Genomic DNA, 17,493 nt, shown 5'->3' with positions numbered 1-17,493 from the left:
ACCCGTCCATCCTTAACTGCCAGGCACAGGCAACAAACTTGGCAGTCTCTCCTCGCGGCTCAGACTATTGTGGAGGACTTTCCTCCCGCCACTTGAATGTTCGACCTAATTTGGATATTGGCCTGCCGATGGGGGGCTACGGTGACGTCAAGTGAACCCGTCTATGCTTCCGCTCTCGGGTCCTTTCAATTGCTTCATAATCTGACTCACGAGCCCATGCAAGTTGCCCTCCCCGTCATTTCTTTCCACTATTCATAGTTCGCCGTCATGCATTATTATTAACTCTTACTCATGACCTGGTGGCATACACACATGCGTCAACAGGAAATCTCCAAATTATCCCATCCCATCTTATTTTTCGTTTTCGTTTTCCAATTAACCTCGTTGTCGTTTCACTCCATTCTCAGTTCTGTCCTGCGTTCGGGTGAGATGGAAGTGCTGGCGCTGGCGCAGGTTGATCTAATTTCTTTTTTTGATCCATTCTCGCTGGTTAGTCAATGCAAGCGAGGGAGAGATCGAAGAAGATGGATTGCTTGAATGGTATTTGGAGTTGTGAGGCTGAGGGTGGAGGGACCGGAATCGGGTTGGCGTAGGACTCAGCCGATTGGACCGAACTGGAGTTCACGTTGGGAATTGAGATTTGGTGTGGGGAAAAGCACGAAAATGCATATGCTCCATCGAGATACGTTTACAACTGATCGAATTGTAATGAGCTGCCTACATAGTCTCCCCATCAGACACCTCTCACTCGGCTTCCCTTCGCTCCCATATAACGTCCCCATGCACTACTTGTATTAAATCAGCCTCGTGAATGCACGTACATTTTAACCCTCACTCTTCATTCTCATCCTTTCCCGCCTTCTCCTTTTATCCCCGAACCGCGGGTGCATTCCTCCTATTCCATCCCATTTGTCTTTCTTGCTTGAACTTCTGTTTCCTTTCGTCTTTCTGGGAGCCTGAGGCCATTTATGCATGTACGCAGCATGCAAAGTGGTGATTAGTTCAGAAGCTACTTTGCGAATTGAGTGTGAATACAGTTCCAGTACGGTGTGCTGTATAGGGGGACGCGAATCATGCGAATCCATTGTACATACATGACAGGTTGGTCCTCACGAATGGACCGGCTCCGCGACTGTGCGCCACCCGGATCATAATATCAAGAAATTAATGTCGATTACTACTATGTCGATCTTCGTGAATCGATCAGCATGAATTAACACTCTAGAGTGAATGAGGAAGCGCGCTAATGTAGCACTTATGTCAGCGGTGGTAGAATGCGATAATATTAATGTTTGCCCCGTCACTTATGTAATATTACTCGGCACGAAACCGCCGTGATAATCGCTACTCGATGGCATCAGTCGCTTGGCGTTTAATCAAGGACAACCTTGGCAGATATCCTGCCGTGCTCTTGTTTGTAAAAGTGCAATCCTAGCTCAGACAACGCTTTGCATACCCTTTCTCCTCGTTCTCCAACTCGCTCTGTTTCTGGAGGCTATTGTTTCGGATGTTATTGCGCCAACATGCTTTCCAGGATCGCTATATACTTTGGCTGATGGCCCTTGCACTCCCAAACTCGTACGGCAACACGAATGATCTAACACTAGCTCTCGTGGCCATTCGATGGCTTGGATTATTCGAAAACCTCTGGTACTGTCCTGTCTACCTACTGTACGCGTGATACTCGAGGAGGTCCTAGGGAATGGTGGAGTATTTGACAGCTAGCGTCGTTGCCGAGTCTGGAGGGCCACCTACTATTCCTATCCCAACGTGTGGACACAGTATTACCACACGGTCCAAAGCGGACGCCATTCCTCAGTATTGAGAAACATCATTGTTGCATCAATGGACGGCGACATGGTCAATCGTTCCTATTGGGAGCGTATTCTCCTTCATGATGTGGAACCTCCTCGTTTTGGTATCATTCCAATTCGTTAGCCTCTTTCTCACATTCATCCTTCACGACACCATGTGCGCAGCCAAGTCTGGCAGTCGGGCCATTTCACCTTTTATTTAGTATATGGAGAAGTTCCGACGCTGTCGTCCCCGTGGCTAGTGATGACCTGACCACTGCTTCTTGGGGTGCATAGATTGACCCAGGAAGCGAAATGACGCTTGCCTCTGTCCAAAGCATTCATCGCGTGTTCACTGTTGCCAGCACTGTCCCTCCATTCGGGATATGGACGTTCTATCCGAAGAGCGTCCTCTCCGGTGTAAATCGAAAATATTGGCTGATGGTCCGAATGGATTTCAAAGAATCTCAGCCTTAGGCATGGAGAGTAATTAGTTTGATTGCAGGGCCAGTTTCGCTCAGGCGCAATCATAAATGTGGGGATAAAATGCTGGGACGAAATTAGTCGGTCAGCAAAAATGATTGCACGATTCCGAAGTCAAATACAAGGGCCCCAGACGACACCTCATATATTTTTCGTTTTAAAGGAGCGGTGCAAAGTGCGGGTACGTATGCCGAAGTAGCATGAGAGCATTGGGTAGGATAGCCGAAGACCATTGATACCATTGTGAAAGCATTGTTGCTTGACTTCCTCCTGACAGAGGTTAGTACACGAAAGCTGGGGCTACTGAGTATCGGAAACTTGTGCCACCGATGTATCGGCGCATAGACAAAGACTATCGACCGAATTGAAGCGCATCGCCAACTGTCGTACGGTACGGGAACTAAGCCCCTTATAGAAGTGCGTTGCGACACGTCATGACACACTCGATCACGTCAGTCCACCAATTCTCAGGTTTGTTCTTAGCTACGTGGTTGATATAGGGCGGTAACTTAACGATAAGTACCAAGCCTCTACGAAACTCATTTCTCAGGCACCAACGGGCGGAAAGTCTGCACCCAGCCGAAGCGAACGCCGTGACCAGTGCCTCGATATGACGTCCCTGCCCGTTTAGATACTGGTTATCGTGCAATTAGACTGGATGTACCGATTACCTTAACGGGTCCGGGTGATGCCGCCGCTAGAATTCGCCGCTGGTGTCAACCAAATAGTCAATGCATACATCATATCCTTCCTCGATATTCCATAATCAGATGCATGCCTCGTGGCTCTAGCTTCTGGGCATTTAGGGGCTCACACCTTGCGTTGCGCGCCCAAAACTCTCTTTCCTCCATCCACTCGTCCGCTCTCTAGTATCAACCATGTCGTTGCGGCAAAAGGCTGACACTCTCAGACAAACGATCGATAATCTCCTCGTGGCGGGGGTTGACATGGCGGTTCCAATTCTCAGGGTTGTCAATGCTACCGCTGATTGGTGTCCCCCTCTAAAGATGGTCACTGGCGGTGCACTCTCCATCTTCGACGAGGTTAAAGTTGGTAATGATTCAAGCTTGATTATGGATGAAAGCTCATGCTAGTTTTCCCCACGTAGAAGTTCAAGGAGGACAAGGAGCAATGGGTTGGTTTTGGTGAATACGTAGCTAGCACTACGGCCAAGGCAGTTTCAGCCATAAAGTCTTATGATATGTCAGCGGGGGAGGCAGGGTCATGGGTAGAGGGTATCGCGGAGCTTGGGAGGTATGTTGTATTGGTTTTGGTTTTTCCGATATCATCTTACGTCCAGTACCAGCGCGTTACAGGAGATATTGTCCGAAATCGGACAAAGACTTAGAAAACTAGAGGAACGGTCGGCTGTAAGAAATGCATGGTCCCACTATCGAGACCCTGGAAGAATTGAGGGCCTAAAGAGGAATTTAGGCAAGGCGTTGGCATCGTTTCAGGTAGCTCTCCTCGCAGTGTTGTTCCATAACCATTCTGAATTTCGACCGGTGCAGTTTAGGACGAATTTAACAATTGGTGTCAAATTATCGACCATAGAGGACAGCTTAGACCATCTGAAGAGTGACCCAATCCTCGGTAGTCTTCGATACCCTCAAATTGCCCACCACGATTCAACAGAGGCGTGCCTAGAAGGCACTAGGGTGGATCTCACGGAGCGTATTATGAACTGGTGTCGTAACACCGGGGACAACGAGAACCGGTTGATGCTACTGACCTCCGTCGCTGGTGCTGGCAAGACTTCGATTGTACACACAATTGCAGATAGATGTAACAGGGAGGCTATCCTGTTGCTGTGCTTTTTCTTCAGGGTTGGCGAACAGCCGCGGCCGGACTGTTTATTCAGCGGCATTGCTCGAGCTCTAGCAAGCCGTGATGCAGATTACCGCACCTTCATTATCTCTGCCCTTCGAAAAGACCCCACCCTCTCAACAGCTCCGTTCACGATGCAGTTCGAGGAATTGGTGGTTTCACCTCTCCATATCCTCCGGCGTCCCAGCCATCCTATGGTGGTCATTATCGATGCTTTGGACGAATGTGACGAAGAAGCATATCAGCCCCTTGCTAAGATTCTCTGCGAGGAAGTACCCAAGTTACCAGCTTCCATAAAGTTTTTCGTTACTTCGAGACATGTTGATCTCGTTAATCGCTCCCTCTCACGTCATTTCCCTATCGATCACCTCACCATCGATCTCCTCGATGACACAAATATGCATGACTGTGCTGCATACATCCGTTTCCAGCTACAAGAGCTTAAGAATTGGCATCCCAATTTAGCGCATAAACTCCAAAATGAGGATAGTGCGGTGCAGGAGATCTTGGATCGAGCGGGTGGCTTGTTTATTTGGATCAGCACCATCTTTCGTTACATGAAGAAGCCTAGGAAGGATCCTATGAGAACACTATCGAACCTGCTCGACACCGGCACGGAACGATCAAAGGTGCCGACTGAGAAGATGATGGATGACCTGTATACGAGGATTCTGAAGAAGTTTGATTGGGAGGATGAAGATTTCGCGCACGACTACCCGATTGTGATGGGGGCGATTTTCGTTGCTCGGCAGCCTCTGTCTGTCACAGCCTGGGACGCAATATTGTCACCTTCTCTTAATTCTTCGGTTCAATATGCGTTGGCCGAACTTGCTCCTCTGCTCTCAGGAGTTGAGGATTCCCACATTCCGGTTCGCATCTTACACCAATCTTTCCGCGATTTTATTGTCAATCGGATCAATCCTCAAACAATCAGCTCTCATTGCACTCCCGTAGCGGTGGGGGTGGAGAATGCCAGGGTTGCCCTGCGATGTACCAAGATTTTGAACGAGGGTCTCTGCTCTGTAAAGGGCTTAGGACAAATCGAAAACTTGACCGAAAAGGATGAAATGCCGTGCATTCCTCCAAAGGAGTTATCTGAGCACTTTCGTTATGCATGTCGCCACATTGTCCATCACCTCAGTGAGGTCCGGGAACCATCAGAGGAGCTTTCTGGGTCAATTGGTATGTTTCTGAGTCAGGAAGCAACTCGGTGGGTGGAAGTCTGCGTGAGAATGGAATGCTATGTCAGTATCTTGTTACTCCCTGAGTGGGCCAAGGTATGGGTTATGAACTGTGTTAAAGAAACTATCTCATGGTCTTCCAGTTGGCTGTGGACCACAGCGCTGTTTGGGCACTGGCTAATGTGCTTACTCAGCTTTCGTCGAATTTGGTATTTTTTTCAAGATTCCAGGAGGCATATGAGGCAGCAAATGATTCTGTTGTGCTCTGCCGTTACCTTTTCTCTGTGGACTCAAGTTCCCACACCCCACATTTGGCCGAATCACTCAGTAGTCTATATAGAGCCCTTCACAAACTCGGACGGAACTTGGAGGCACTCTCATCTGTTGAAGAAAGTGCCAAACTCTACCGCCAGTTGGTTGCCATTCACCAAGGATCATACACCCCAAATTTGGCCATGTCACTCAATAATCAATATTTCGCTCTTTCCAATCTCGGACAGCACTCAGAGGCACTCCCATTCATTGAAGAAAGTGTCAAACTCTTCCGCCAGCTAGTTGCTGTTCACCAAGGATCATACATCCCGGGTTTGGCTGCATCACTCAACAGTCAATATTCAGCTCTTTCCAATCTCGGACGGCACTTGGAGGCGCTTTCATTCATCGAAGAAAGTGTCAAACTCCGGCGCCAGCTAGTTGCTGTCAGCCCAGAATCATATATGCCGGATTTGGCCATCTCACTCAACAATCAATATTTTGCTCTTTCCAAGCTTGGACAGCACTCGGAGGCGCTCCCATTCATTGAAGAAAGCATCAAACTCTACCACCAGCTAGTTGTCATCCACCCAGGATCATACACCCCGGATTTGGCCTTGTCACTCAACAATCTATATACTGCTCTTTCAGATCTCGGACAGCACTCAAAAGCGCTTCCATTCATTGAAAAAAGTGTCAAACTCTACCGCCAGCTAGTTGCCATTAACCCAGAATCATACACCCCAGATTTGGCCATGTCACTCAACAATCTATGTGATGCGCTTCACAACCTCGGACAATACTTAGAGGCACTCCCATTCATCGAAGAAAGCGTCAAACTCTTCCGCCAGCTAGCTACCATTCACCCAGGATCATACACCCCATATTTGGCTGTGTCACTCAATAATCTACGTAATGCTCATTCGCATCTCGGACAGCACTTGGAGGCCCTCCCATTCATTGAAGAAAGTGTCAAACTCTACCGCCAGCTAGTTGCCATTAACTCAGGATTATACACCCTGAATTTGGCCGTGTCACTCAGCAATCTATGTAATTCCCTTTCCGATCTTGGACGGCACTCGGAGGCGCTCCCATTCATCGAAGAAAGTGTCAAACTCCGGCGCCAGCTAGTGGCTGTTAACCCAGGAGCATACACCCCAAATTTGGCCATGTCACTCAAAAATCTATGTAGTGCTCTTTCGAATCTCGGACGGCACTCAGAGGGGCTCCCATTTGTTGAAGAAAGCCTCAAACTCTACCGCCAGTTAGTTGCCGCTCACCCAGGATCATACACACCGGATTTGGCCATGTCACTCAACACTCTATTTAAAGCTCATTCGGATGTCGGACGGCACTCGGAGGGGCTCCCATTCATCGAAGAAAGTGTCAAACTCTACCGCCAGCTAGCTGCCGTCCACCCAGGATCATACACCCCGAATTTGGCCTTGTCACTCAACAACCTATATGGTGCTCTTTCGAATCTCGGACGGCATTCAGAGGGGCTCCCATTCATCGAAGAAAGTGTCAAACTCTACCGCCGGCTAGTTGCCATCCACCCCGGATCATATGCCCCAGATTTCGCCATGTCACTCGACAATCAATCTTTGGCACTTTTGAAACTCGGACAGCACTCGGAGGCGCTCCCATTCATCGAAGAAAGTGTCAAAATCCGTCGCCAGCTAGTTGCTGTTAACCCAGGAACACACACTCCTAAATTGGCCAAATCAGTTGAGATTCTACGTTATGCTTTCTCCAACCTCGGACGTCATTCCGAGGCACAAATGGTCCACATTTGAGCATGCTCTCCTCATCATTGCATCAGCCGCTTTACTACCTGCACATGGCAGGCAAGCTTGAACTGGATATTCGGCTCGAGAACACCAACCTCAATTACTTTGATTGCAAACTATATTGATAAAATATTCACAGAGTTCACTAGCCGCAACTGCACCCATAACAAATCACAGTCACATCTTTCAATTCTGATATCGTATCCATTTCTTTCTCTAACACATTTTTCATCGCATCGTTCATCGCTGATGTACTGATCTCCGTTTCTGCATCCTAACCGATGACATCGAGGTCTGGATCGATCGGCACGTTGGCACAATGGAAGGACGAAATCGTCGACATGTCGACACTGTCTGGCGGGAGTGAAAGTCGAGAACCGGTGAAAGCATAATGGTGTGCAGTGACGGGGATGTCCAACTCCACTATATACGTCAGGGACACACACATCAAGCTTTGACTTGACACTATTATCTTGATATGGCGGGCTTCATGAGTGTCGGGACTTGGCGCATTCCCCGCATCAACCGTTTCCATTCAAATTACCTACGTACCACCACTGGCCACTCTGCATAGCCTACCGAGAATCCTGCTCAGAATTGGATGAAGGGACTCCTCGTACTGTTCGAGTTCGAGGTAATTCTTTTTCGACGCGTATCATACTCTTTTTGAATAAGAAGGATAGGGGATCGTGGACAAGGCTGTAGTGGGACGGAGCGGTGGGAATGCGGGTGGTGTGGGGAGGCGGAATGGGAGTGCGGGGAGGGTCAATGAGGATGTGAGTGAGCGGAGTGTGAGGGGTTTGGGAGAGCACCTAGTATATTTCTGGAGTATACCGGCAGGGCCGGGCAAGAAGGATTGAATAAGGCAGCCGAGGTTTTCGCACGCGAATAGCCCGAGGCTGGGTATTTCTCAGTAAGTTTTCGTTCCACAGTTTTTTTTTTCTTTTTTGTTCGGTCTTGTATAGGGCTAATGATGGTGATTTTGGTTGGCCTTCTAGCTTGACTCAATTCAAGTGACTGATACGACACATGTGTGTAACTCGTTTTCGCAGCGGCGAAAGAGGTGATACTACATAATGCGCTCGGAGACGCTGGGATCATCGCATGTAGACGCACTGGACTCGACTTGGCTCGGTTCTTCCTTCTAAACCCACTAGTAACAGTAACATCGCCTCCCTCTGCATGCCCCGCTTTCGATCCAAGGTCTGTGATGACCTAGCTCATAGATCGAAGCTTGTCCACTTTTTCTCGCTCATTACAAGCCATCTTCGCATGGAACCCCCCTTGTCCGCACCCGTCCATCCTTGACTGCCAGGCACAGGCAACAAACTTGGCAAAGATTTTTTTCTTGCCTAATAGCCGAGTTCCACCACCTGAGTGTCGAGATGTTCGACCTGATTCGGACATTAGCCTACCGATGGGGGCCTACTACAGTGATGCTAACCCATCCCGTCTCTGGTTCCACTCCTTATGCCCCTAATTGCTTCACCAACTCCTACGCACAAATTGCCGTCCCCATCATTGCTTTGTACTATTACACGATCACCGTTCGCTATGATGCACCCTTAACTTTCACTCATGCCAGCCGGGTTGCACACACGCACACGTATCAACAGACAATTCGACCCAAATTATTCGATCCTGCGTTTGGGTGAGATGGTGGTGCCGGGGCTGGTCGTGTGGATGATGCGATTTCCATTCTCGCTGGAGAAAATTAGGTGTGTCGTTTAGGAAGTGGATCATGCTGGTATCTGGAATTGTGAGGTTATCCCCGATCCGCGGCAGCTTTCCTCCGACGGACAACGACAGTTGAATTCACACTTTTGATATTCTTAGCATTCTCGGACGTTCAGAAGCTAAGGTGAGCCACCCTTGCGAATTGAGTGTGTGAATACAATTCCAGTACGGTCACACACTGTGTGCTATATATGTTGGAAAATGACATGGAAATGGTGCGAAAGTGCATGCTGCGGGGGCCAACAATCGACGACCAAGTGAACACCACAGTCGGCACCGAAACAGCTCGATCTAAATGAGGACGTTTTGCCGACCGATAGTGTTGTATATATGACCTTGTACTGGATGTCGTTCATCAAACGACGACATCCAGACATGATTCCCTACCTGGCCTGAAGGCTCTTCCCGCCCTTCTCCTGCTGAGATTTTTTGTTCAGTAAGCGGGATAGTAAGGTTGGTCCTAACCCTGGAATGGACCGGCTCCGGCGACCGTGCGCCACCCGGATCATAATTATTAGGAAGTTCATGTCGATCTTCGTGAATCGATCAACATAAAAGCGCGATGATGTAGTACTTATGTCAGCAGAGAGTAGCGATCAATTAACGCCGCTGCCCAGTTAAATAATATTGCTCGGCACGAAAAGCCACCGAGATTATCGCTAACTCGATAGTGTCAGTACATACTGTCTCTTTGCGTCTGATCAAGGTCAACCTTGGCAGTACGTTATCCTGCCGTACTCTTGTTCGTGTTCAAGTGTGCAATCACCTCAAATCCCCACTTCTACAACGAGCTCAGACAACGACCGCTTTCTCTTCGTTCTCCAACTCACTCTCAGGCTGTTTCCGAAGGCAACAGTTTCGGATATGATTGCGCTAACATGCTTCTAAGCTCGCTACCTTGGCTGATGGTAGCACTTGCACTCCCTAACTCGTATGTATGGCAACACGAATGACCTTAACACCTACAGATGCACCACCCATTAATTCGATGGCCTGGATTATTCTGAAAGCCATCATGTCTACCTATTGTGCGCGTGATACTCGTGGAGACCCTAGGGTATTCGATAGCGTCGTTGCTGAGTCTGGAGGGCCATCTGCTTACTCCTATCCCACCCTGTGCATCAAATTGGATCCCGCCGGCGGATACAGTATTACCACACGGCACAACTGAGCGGAGCCGTTCCTCGGCAGTATTGAAAAACGCCATTGTTGAACCAAGCGGCGACTCAATGGACAGCGACATTGATCATTGAGATCGTTCCGTTGGGAGCATGTTCTCCTTCATGCGGAATTCCCTTTGTTCTTTTGGTGCCATTCCATATTCGTTACCAGTCTCCTTCTCACGTTCCTCCGACTCCTCATTACACCACGTTGCGCAGCCAAGTTTGCCAGCAGTCCAGCCGTATTTACTTTCTGGCGCTGCCGTCCCCTCCCCCGTGCAGCTGCTAGCTCAAAGGCTTCTTGGGGTGCATAGGCTGGCCCAAGGAAGCGAATTGAATGATCATTGCCTCCTCCCTCCGTCTAGAGCACCCCTTCCTCGCATATTCACCGTTGCCAGCACTTGTCCCTCCATCTGGCAAGAGAATCAGCATTTCGGTCAGGGCAATTCACACAATCTGAGCGAACCAAACGGGGGGGGGGGGCTTACCCTTTCTCCAAGTTAATAACGATGACGCTGGGACGACTCGTTCATTCCGTGGATTTTCTGGCTCGTCAGACAGTAAGAGTGGAACTTCGTTCGAGTGGGGTAAAATGGTTGATGAGACGAAAGAGGACTTGGTGCGACATTCCTGAATGTGGAAGACCCCTTCAAGTACGCGTCTGGGATGAGCCTTTTTTCCCGCTCATGCTGGTATCAGTTTCTACGTACTCGGGTCATTCTAGCTTTCCATGTTGTTTGCCCATGGACTCATGCATAATATAATCTCAACGCTGTTCAGTTTGTTTTACATGATAGAGCCGTTTGATCTCAAGAACTGCTTCTGAAGTACTGGTCAACCATCTCCGCAGTCAGGTGGGGTACCCATCACGCGCATAGGATACCTTCTCCGCGGCCCGAGTGACAACGACCCTAGTACTCTGGACTCCGAGTTCATCTGTGGAAATGCTATTGGATCCTAATCGAACGGGTTTACGTGCCCAGCACCTGGTTTCAAACAGCTTTTAACATTGCTGTCTAACAGCCGAATTTAAGGCCCAGCTGAGGCACCGCTGAGTGAGGGTTCGGCATTGCATGTATCATACACAGTCGGTGAGAAAGATCTTTATGCGAGTGCTGCAATGTCATCTTTGAACTTGGTCCACTCCATCTCTACCAAGCAAGTAGTAGATTAACCATTGATCGAAGCCATTTCCGGGTAGCTAACAGCACACGTCAGAGTTCTTGCATGCTGCACTTGGAAGCACCATGCGCAGACATTGTAATTCCTACTCGCAGTTCGAGAGGTCAAAGCACCCTTCAGAGCCTTCGAACGATCTGCCGCACGCTCATCCCTGGAATCAGTTATACTCGGGGGGGGGACCAGGAATAATGGTGATGAGACATCAGCGGAGTCCTCGTTACAGCAAAATGTCGTAGAAAATCAGTCGCCGTCGCCTCTGCCTGCTTCCCTTGCAAGTGTCCAGACGTAGGGCACTTGACAATAATTGTGAAAGGGCGGAGAGGGAGGGTAAGAAGAAAAACAACTAGAACGAGACCGTTACGGAAAATGGCATAGTGAGGTGCAATAGGATGGTGATGGGAAGAGGCGCGAGGGCAGAGGAAGAGACCACATCATCATTGGTTGAGCTCCTTGTGCAGTTCAGTAAGAACCAGCGTCAACCACGGCTCAACCATTGTGGGACCCTTCGACATTCAGTACACCGATAGAAGTGAAGGAGATGTTCCTTCAACGCGCCCATTTGGTGTCGAGCACAGTAATTCGGTAATTCTGAACTGTGTCCTGTGACCGCTTGGATGTCAGGCTCGATTTCCAGGCGTTGTGAGCACAAAACCTATGCCTGAGTAGGAGTGCCACATGGACACATGCATGGGTTGAACGTGCGTGTAAGAGGCAGGATATCTGTGCACACTCACACTTGACGAATTAAACAAGGATACCGGAATGGAACGTCGCAACGAAATTGCGTTGGAGTGTCTCAGCCAGAGTGAGCATAATTGTATGGTTATGTATCGGCTTGAGTCAAGCCTATATAGATGTTGACGAGCACCGTAAGGATTGACTGGATTGACATGGTGTTTGACATGGTAGTGTTAAATAAGATAATTTCGAGCTCGGTGATCGCGCAGTCCTAAATGGCCAGCCAGTACATAGCCAGGGAACGAAAGCTAATTGCTGCACCGTGATTTTAAACCAAGAATTTGGCGAAAGAGCCTGGGGCCCCTTCACCGCGGGGAATCTTTGCTGCGTCGGAGTTGGCCGAACACATTGCGGATAGATCCTCGATTTCGCATCCCGTTTGCTTTTGCTCGATTGTGGTTTCACGAAAAACTGGGCTACTGGGCATCAGAAACTGGTGCCACTGATGTGTCGGCGCATCGCCAACTGTCAGTACATATACTTAGGTTCAGATTGAGTGGTGGCACTTTCTCGTTATCACCGTTTTCGAGTGGTTTGGTACCCCAGTACATACATTATCTCACACACTGTCCTATGTGTTTCGTAGGAGCAGAAGCACATGTTGAATTCGTTTGTGCATCGGGCCTTTTTTTGCGAGTCGTGAGCAGGGGAATATGCACATGCATATTGAGTTCGATGTCGGAAACGTTGTAATGCGTCACGAATTTTGACCGGGTGCTACAAGGTGTGTTACAAATTTTTATGCGTGTTACAAGGCGTTACGAAGTTTTATGAGGGTGTTAGGAATCTTGATACGCATTAGTCGCTCGAATCTATGAATTATAATATAATCAGCCTTTGTCCGACGCGTGCGCGTGCCATAACCGGCGCTTACCGTCGACCTTCTGTACGAAGCGAACGCCGCGATCTGTGCCGCAATATCATGTTCCATAGTGTCCTTGCTAGTTCATATCTAGCTTGCACACTCATATTCCAGTTCTAGGTGGCCGCATACTGGTTCTCTCCGATAGAGCCACCTGCCCAGGTTCCCCATAAGCCAAGTCATGGATCGTTGTTCTGGATTTTTAGCGTGCAAGCTATAGGTTGCTCATGAAAGCGCCAAAAACCTGTGGTGTCAACTAAATGTATTCAATACTGCTATCCTCAACTTCCATAACCGTACAAAGGCCTCGTGGCTCTGAGCATTGGCGCCCACACGTCTGTTGCGTGCCCAAAGCTCTCTCCATCAACTTGTCTACCACCAACCATGTCGTTGCAACAAGAGCTGAAACTCCGAGGCAAAAGATCAATGATCTCCTCGCAGCGGGGGGTAACCTGGCGGTGTTAACTCTTAGAGGTGTCGACGCTACCGCAAGTTGGTGCCCACCCTTAAAGAGTGCGACTAGCGCTGCACTCTTCATCTACGACGAGGCTCAAGTTGGTAACGATCATGCTCGTTTACGAATGAAAACTCACGCCGATTTGCGCCACGTAGAAGTTCAGGGAGAACGCAAAGGAATGGACTGATTTCGGTGAATACGTAGCGAGCACCATGGCCAAAGTATCTTCAGCCATAAAGTCCGATGATGTATCAGCGGAAGAGGTAGAGCCATGGGTAGAAAGTGCTACAGAGCTTGATGGGTAAGTTTATTCATTCTGGTGCCTTCGATATCGTACTTACATCAAGTCCCAGCGCGCTGCAGAAGATTAAGTCCGAAATCGAAAGACGGGGAAAGGTAGAGAAACGATCGGCTATCAGAAAAACATTCTCCTACTTGAGAGACCCGGGAAGGATCGATGGCCTAAAGAAAGACTTTGACAAAGCGTTGGCATCGTTTCAGGTAGCTTTCCTTACAGTATCGTTCCATAACCGTTCTGATTTTCGGCCATTGCAGGTTAGGACAAACTTGATAACTGGTGCCAAGTTAGCGGCCATAGAACGTCGTCTACACGAAGACAAAATTCTTGATAGTCTCCGATACCCTCATATTGCCCATGATGATTTCACTCAGGTGTGCCTGAAAGATACTAGGGCCGCCCTTATTGAGCGTATCATGGCATGGTGCCACAGCACTGGGGATAGCGAAAACCGGCTAGTGCTGTTGACTGCCGTGGCCGGTGCCGGCAAGACTTCGATTGCACTCACGATAGCCGAACGATGTGCCAGCGAAGGAGACGTTACCCTGTTACTTTGCTTCTTCTTTAAAGCGGGCGAACGGTCGCGGCCTGATTTCCTATTCAGCGGCATGGCTCGAGCTTTGGCAGACCATGACCCTATTTACCGCACTTTCATTACCTCTGCTCTTCGAGATGACCCTAGTCTCTCAACAGCTTCATTCGCGACGCAGTTCAAGAAATTGGTGGCTCCGTCTCTCCTCCATAAACCTCCAACTTCCAACCGTCCCATGGTGATCATCATTGACGCTTTAGATGAATGTGACAAAGAAGCATTCGAGCCCCTTGCCGAAATCCTTGCGGAGGAAGTGCCCAGGCTGCCATCCTCCATAAAATTCTTCATCACATCGAGACAATTTGATCTCGTGAATCGCTACCTCTCCCCCGATTACCCTATTGATCGTCTCACTATTGATCTCTTGGATGAGGCAAATGTGCAGGACTGTGCTAGATTCATACGATTCCAACTGCAGAAGCTAAAGAAGTTACATCGGGATTTACAGCGTAATCTTAAGGATGAGGATAAAATGGTACAGGAGATCTCGGAACGAGCAAACGGCTTGTTTATCTGGATCAGTACCATCTTTCGCTACATGAAGCTGGCCAACAAGGATCCTATGAGGACACTAGAAAGTTTGCTTGACACTGGTGGTGCCAAACGACCAGAGGTCCCTGCCGAGAAGATGATGGAAGACTTGTATACAAGCATTTTGAAGAAGTGTGCTTGGGAGGATGAAGATTTTGCGCACGATTACCCCCTTGTGATCGGAGCAATCTTCGTTGCTCAGCAGCCTCTGTCCATCACAGCCTGGGACTCAATTTTGTCGCCTTTCCTCAAGTCTTCTGTTCGATATGCGTTGGCCGAACTTGCTCCTCTGCTCTCCGGAGTTGAGGATTCCCACATTCCGGTTCGCATCTTACACCAATCTTTCCATGATTTTATTGTCGATCGGATTAATCCTCAAACAATCAGCTCTCGTTGCACTCCTGTAGCGGTGGGGGTGGAGAATGCCAGGGTTGCCCTGCAATGCACCAAGATTTTGAACGAGGGTCTCTGCTCTGTAAAGGACCTAGGACAGATTGCAAACTTGTCCGAAAAAGAGGAAATGCCGCGCATTCCTCTGAAGGACTTATCTGAGCACTTTCGTTATGCATGTTGCCATATCGTCCATCACCTCAGTGAAGTCCAGGAACCATCAGAGGTGCTTGCTGAGTCAGTTGGCATGTTTCTGAATCAGGAAGCAACTCGGTGGGTGGAAGTCTGTGTGAGAATGGAAAGCTATGTCAGTATCTCGCTACTCCCTGAGTGGGCTAAGGTATGGGTTATGAATTGTGTTAAAGAAACTACCTCATGGTCTTCCAGTTGGCTGTTGACCACAGCGCTGTTAGTGCACTGGCTGATGTGCTTACCCAGCTTCCGTGGAACCTGAGATTTTTTTCAAGATTCCAGGAGGCATATGAGGCAGCAAATGATTCTGTTATACTCTGCCGTTACCTTTTTTCTGTGGACTCGAGTTTGTACACCCCACATTTGGCTGAGTCACTCAACTGTCTAAACTTCGCCCTTGACGGACTCGGACGGTACTTGGAGGCACTCCCATTCATTGAAGAAAGCGTCAAACTCTACCGCCAGCTCATTGCTATTAATCCGGGATCATACACCCTGGATTTGGCTGTGTCACTTGACAATCTATACAATGCTCTTTCCAAACTTGGACAGCACTCGGAGGCACTCCCATTTATTGAAGAAAGCGTCAAACTCCATCGCCAGCTAGTTGCCATTAACCCAGGATCATACACCCCAGATTTAGCCTCGTCACTCAACAGTCTACACAATGCTGTTTCCAATCTTGGACAGCACTCGGAGGCGCTTCCATTCATCGAAGAAAGCATCAAACTCTACCGCCAGCTAGTTGCCATTAGCCCAGGATCATACACCCCAGATTTGGCCATGTCACTCAACTTTCAATATTTGGCTCTTTCCAATCTCGGACAACACTTGGAGGCACTCCCATTCATCGAAGAAAGTGTCAAACTCCGACGCCAGCTAGTTGCTATTCACCCAGGATCATACACCCTGGATTTGGCTATGTCACTCAACGATCAATATTTGGCTCTTTCCAATCTCGGACAGCACTTGGAGGCACTCCCATTCATCGAAGAAAGCATCAAGCTCTACCACCAGTTAGTTGGTGTTAACCCAGGATTATACACCCCAGATTTGGCCATGTCACTCAACAATCTGTACAATGCTCTTTCGGATCTTGGACGGCACTCGGAGGCGCTCCCATTTATCGAAGAAAGCATCAAACTCTACCGCCAGCTAGTTACCGTTAACCCAGGATCTTACATTCCAGATTTGGCCATGTCACTCAACAATCTATGTATTGCACTTTCCAATCTCGGACGGCACTCGGAGGCGCTCCCATTCATTGAAGAAAGTGTCAAACTCCGACGCCAGCTAGTTGCCATTCACCCAGGATCATACACCCCGGACTTAGCCGTGTCACTCAATAATCTACGTATTGTTCTTTCAGATCTCGGACAGCACTCGGAGGCGCTCCCATTCATCGAAGAAAGCGTCAAACTCTACCACCAGTTAGTTGCCATTAACCCAGGATCATACACCCCGGATTTGGCCATGTCACTCAACAACCTACGTAATGCTCTTTCCAATCTCGGACGGCACTCGGAGGCACTCCCATTCATCGAAGAAAGTGTCAAACTCTACCGCCAGCTAGTTGCCATTAACCCAGGATCATACACCCCGGATTTGGCCATGTCACTCAACAATCTATGTATTGCACTTTCCAATCTCGGACGGCACGCGGAGGCGCTCCCATTCATCGAAGAAAGTGTCAAACTCCGACGCCAGCTAGTTGCTGTTCACCCAGGATCATACACCCCATATTTGGCCATGTCACTTAACAATCTATCTTATTCTCTTTCGGATCTCGGACGGCACTCAGAGGCGCTCCCATTCATAGAAGAATGTGTCGAAATCTGGCGCCAGCTAGTTGCTGTTAATCCAGGAGCATACACCCCGGATTTGGCCAACTCACTCGAAAATCTACGCAATGCTCTTTCCAATCTCGGACGTCATTCCGAGGCACAAATGGTCCACATTTGAGCGTGTTCTCTTTGTTATTACATTTTCATTTTGCTCTCTGTGCACGCTTGAATCGGATATCCGGCT

The 17,493-nt window shown here is 48.8% G+C and overlaps 2 protein-coding genes across 2 annotated transcripts; both read left to right on the top strand.

The window, feature by feature from the left end:
- Positions 1 to 3,154: 3,154 nt before the first annotated feature.
- EI90DRAFT_3114957 (uncharacterized protein) lies at positions 3,155 to 7,332 on the top strand (the record flags this gene model as incomplete). Its single annotated transcript, XM_039062728.1, has 5 exons — positions 3,155 to 3,325; positions 3,385 to 3,530; positions 3,583 to 3,733; positions 3,788 to 5,380; positions 5,428 to 7,332. The coding sequence occupies 5 exons, from the start codon at positions 3,155 to 3,157 to the stop codon at positions 7,330 to 7,332; spliced, it is 3,966 nt and encodes a 1,321-aa protein (XP_038924090.1).
- A 5,933-nt stretch (positions 7,333 to 13,265) lies between these two features.
- EI90DRAFT_3114956 (uncharacterized protein) lies at positions 13,266 to 17,427 on the top strand (the record flags this gene model as incomplete). The annotated part of the gene is made up of 5 exons (XM_039062727.1): positions 13,266 to 13,559; positions 13,618 to 13,763; positions 13,816 to 13,963; positions 14,018 to 15,613; positions 15,661 to 17,427. The coding sequence occupies 5 exons, from the start codon at positions 13,266 to 13,268 to the stop codon at positions 17,425 to 17,427; spliced, it is 3,951 nt and encodes a 1,316-aa protein (XP_038924089.1).
- Between the last annotated feature and the right edge of the window lie 66 nt (positions 17,428 to 17,493).

The sequence above is a fragment of the Cantharellus anzutake genome, assembly GCF_015039405.1.
Source record: "Cantharellus anzutake strain C23 chromosome Unknown EI90scaffold_1, whole genome shotgun sequence".
In the NCBI taxonomy this organism is placed as follows: Eukaryota; Fungi; Basidiomycota; class Agaricomycetes; order Cantharellales; family Hydnaceae; genus Cantharellus; species Cantharellus anzutake.
This window is presented reverse-complemented; position numbering and strand designations above follow the sequence as displayed.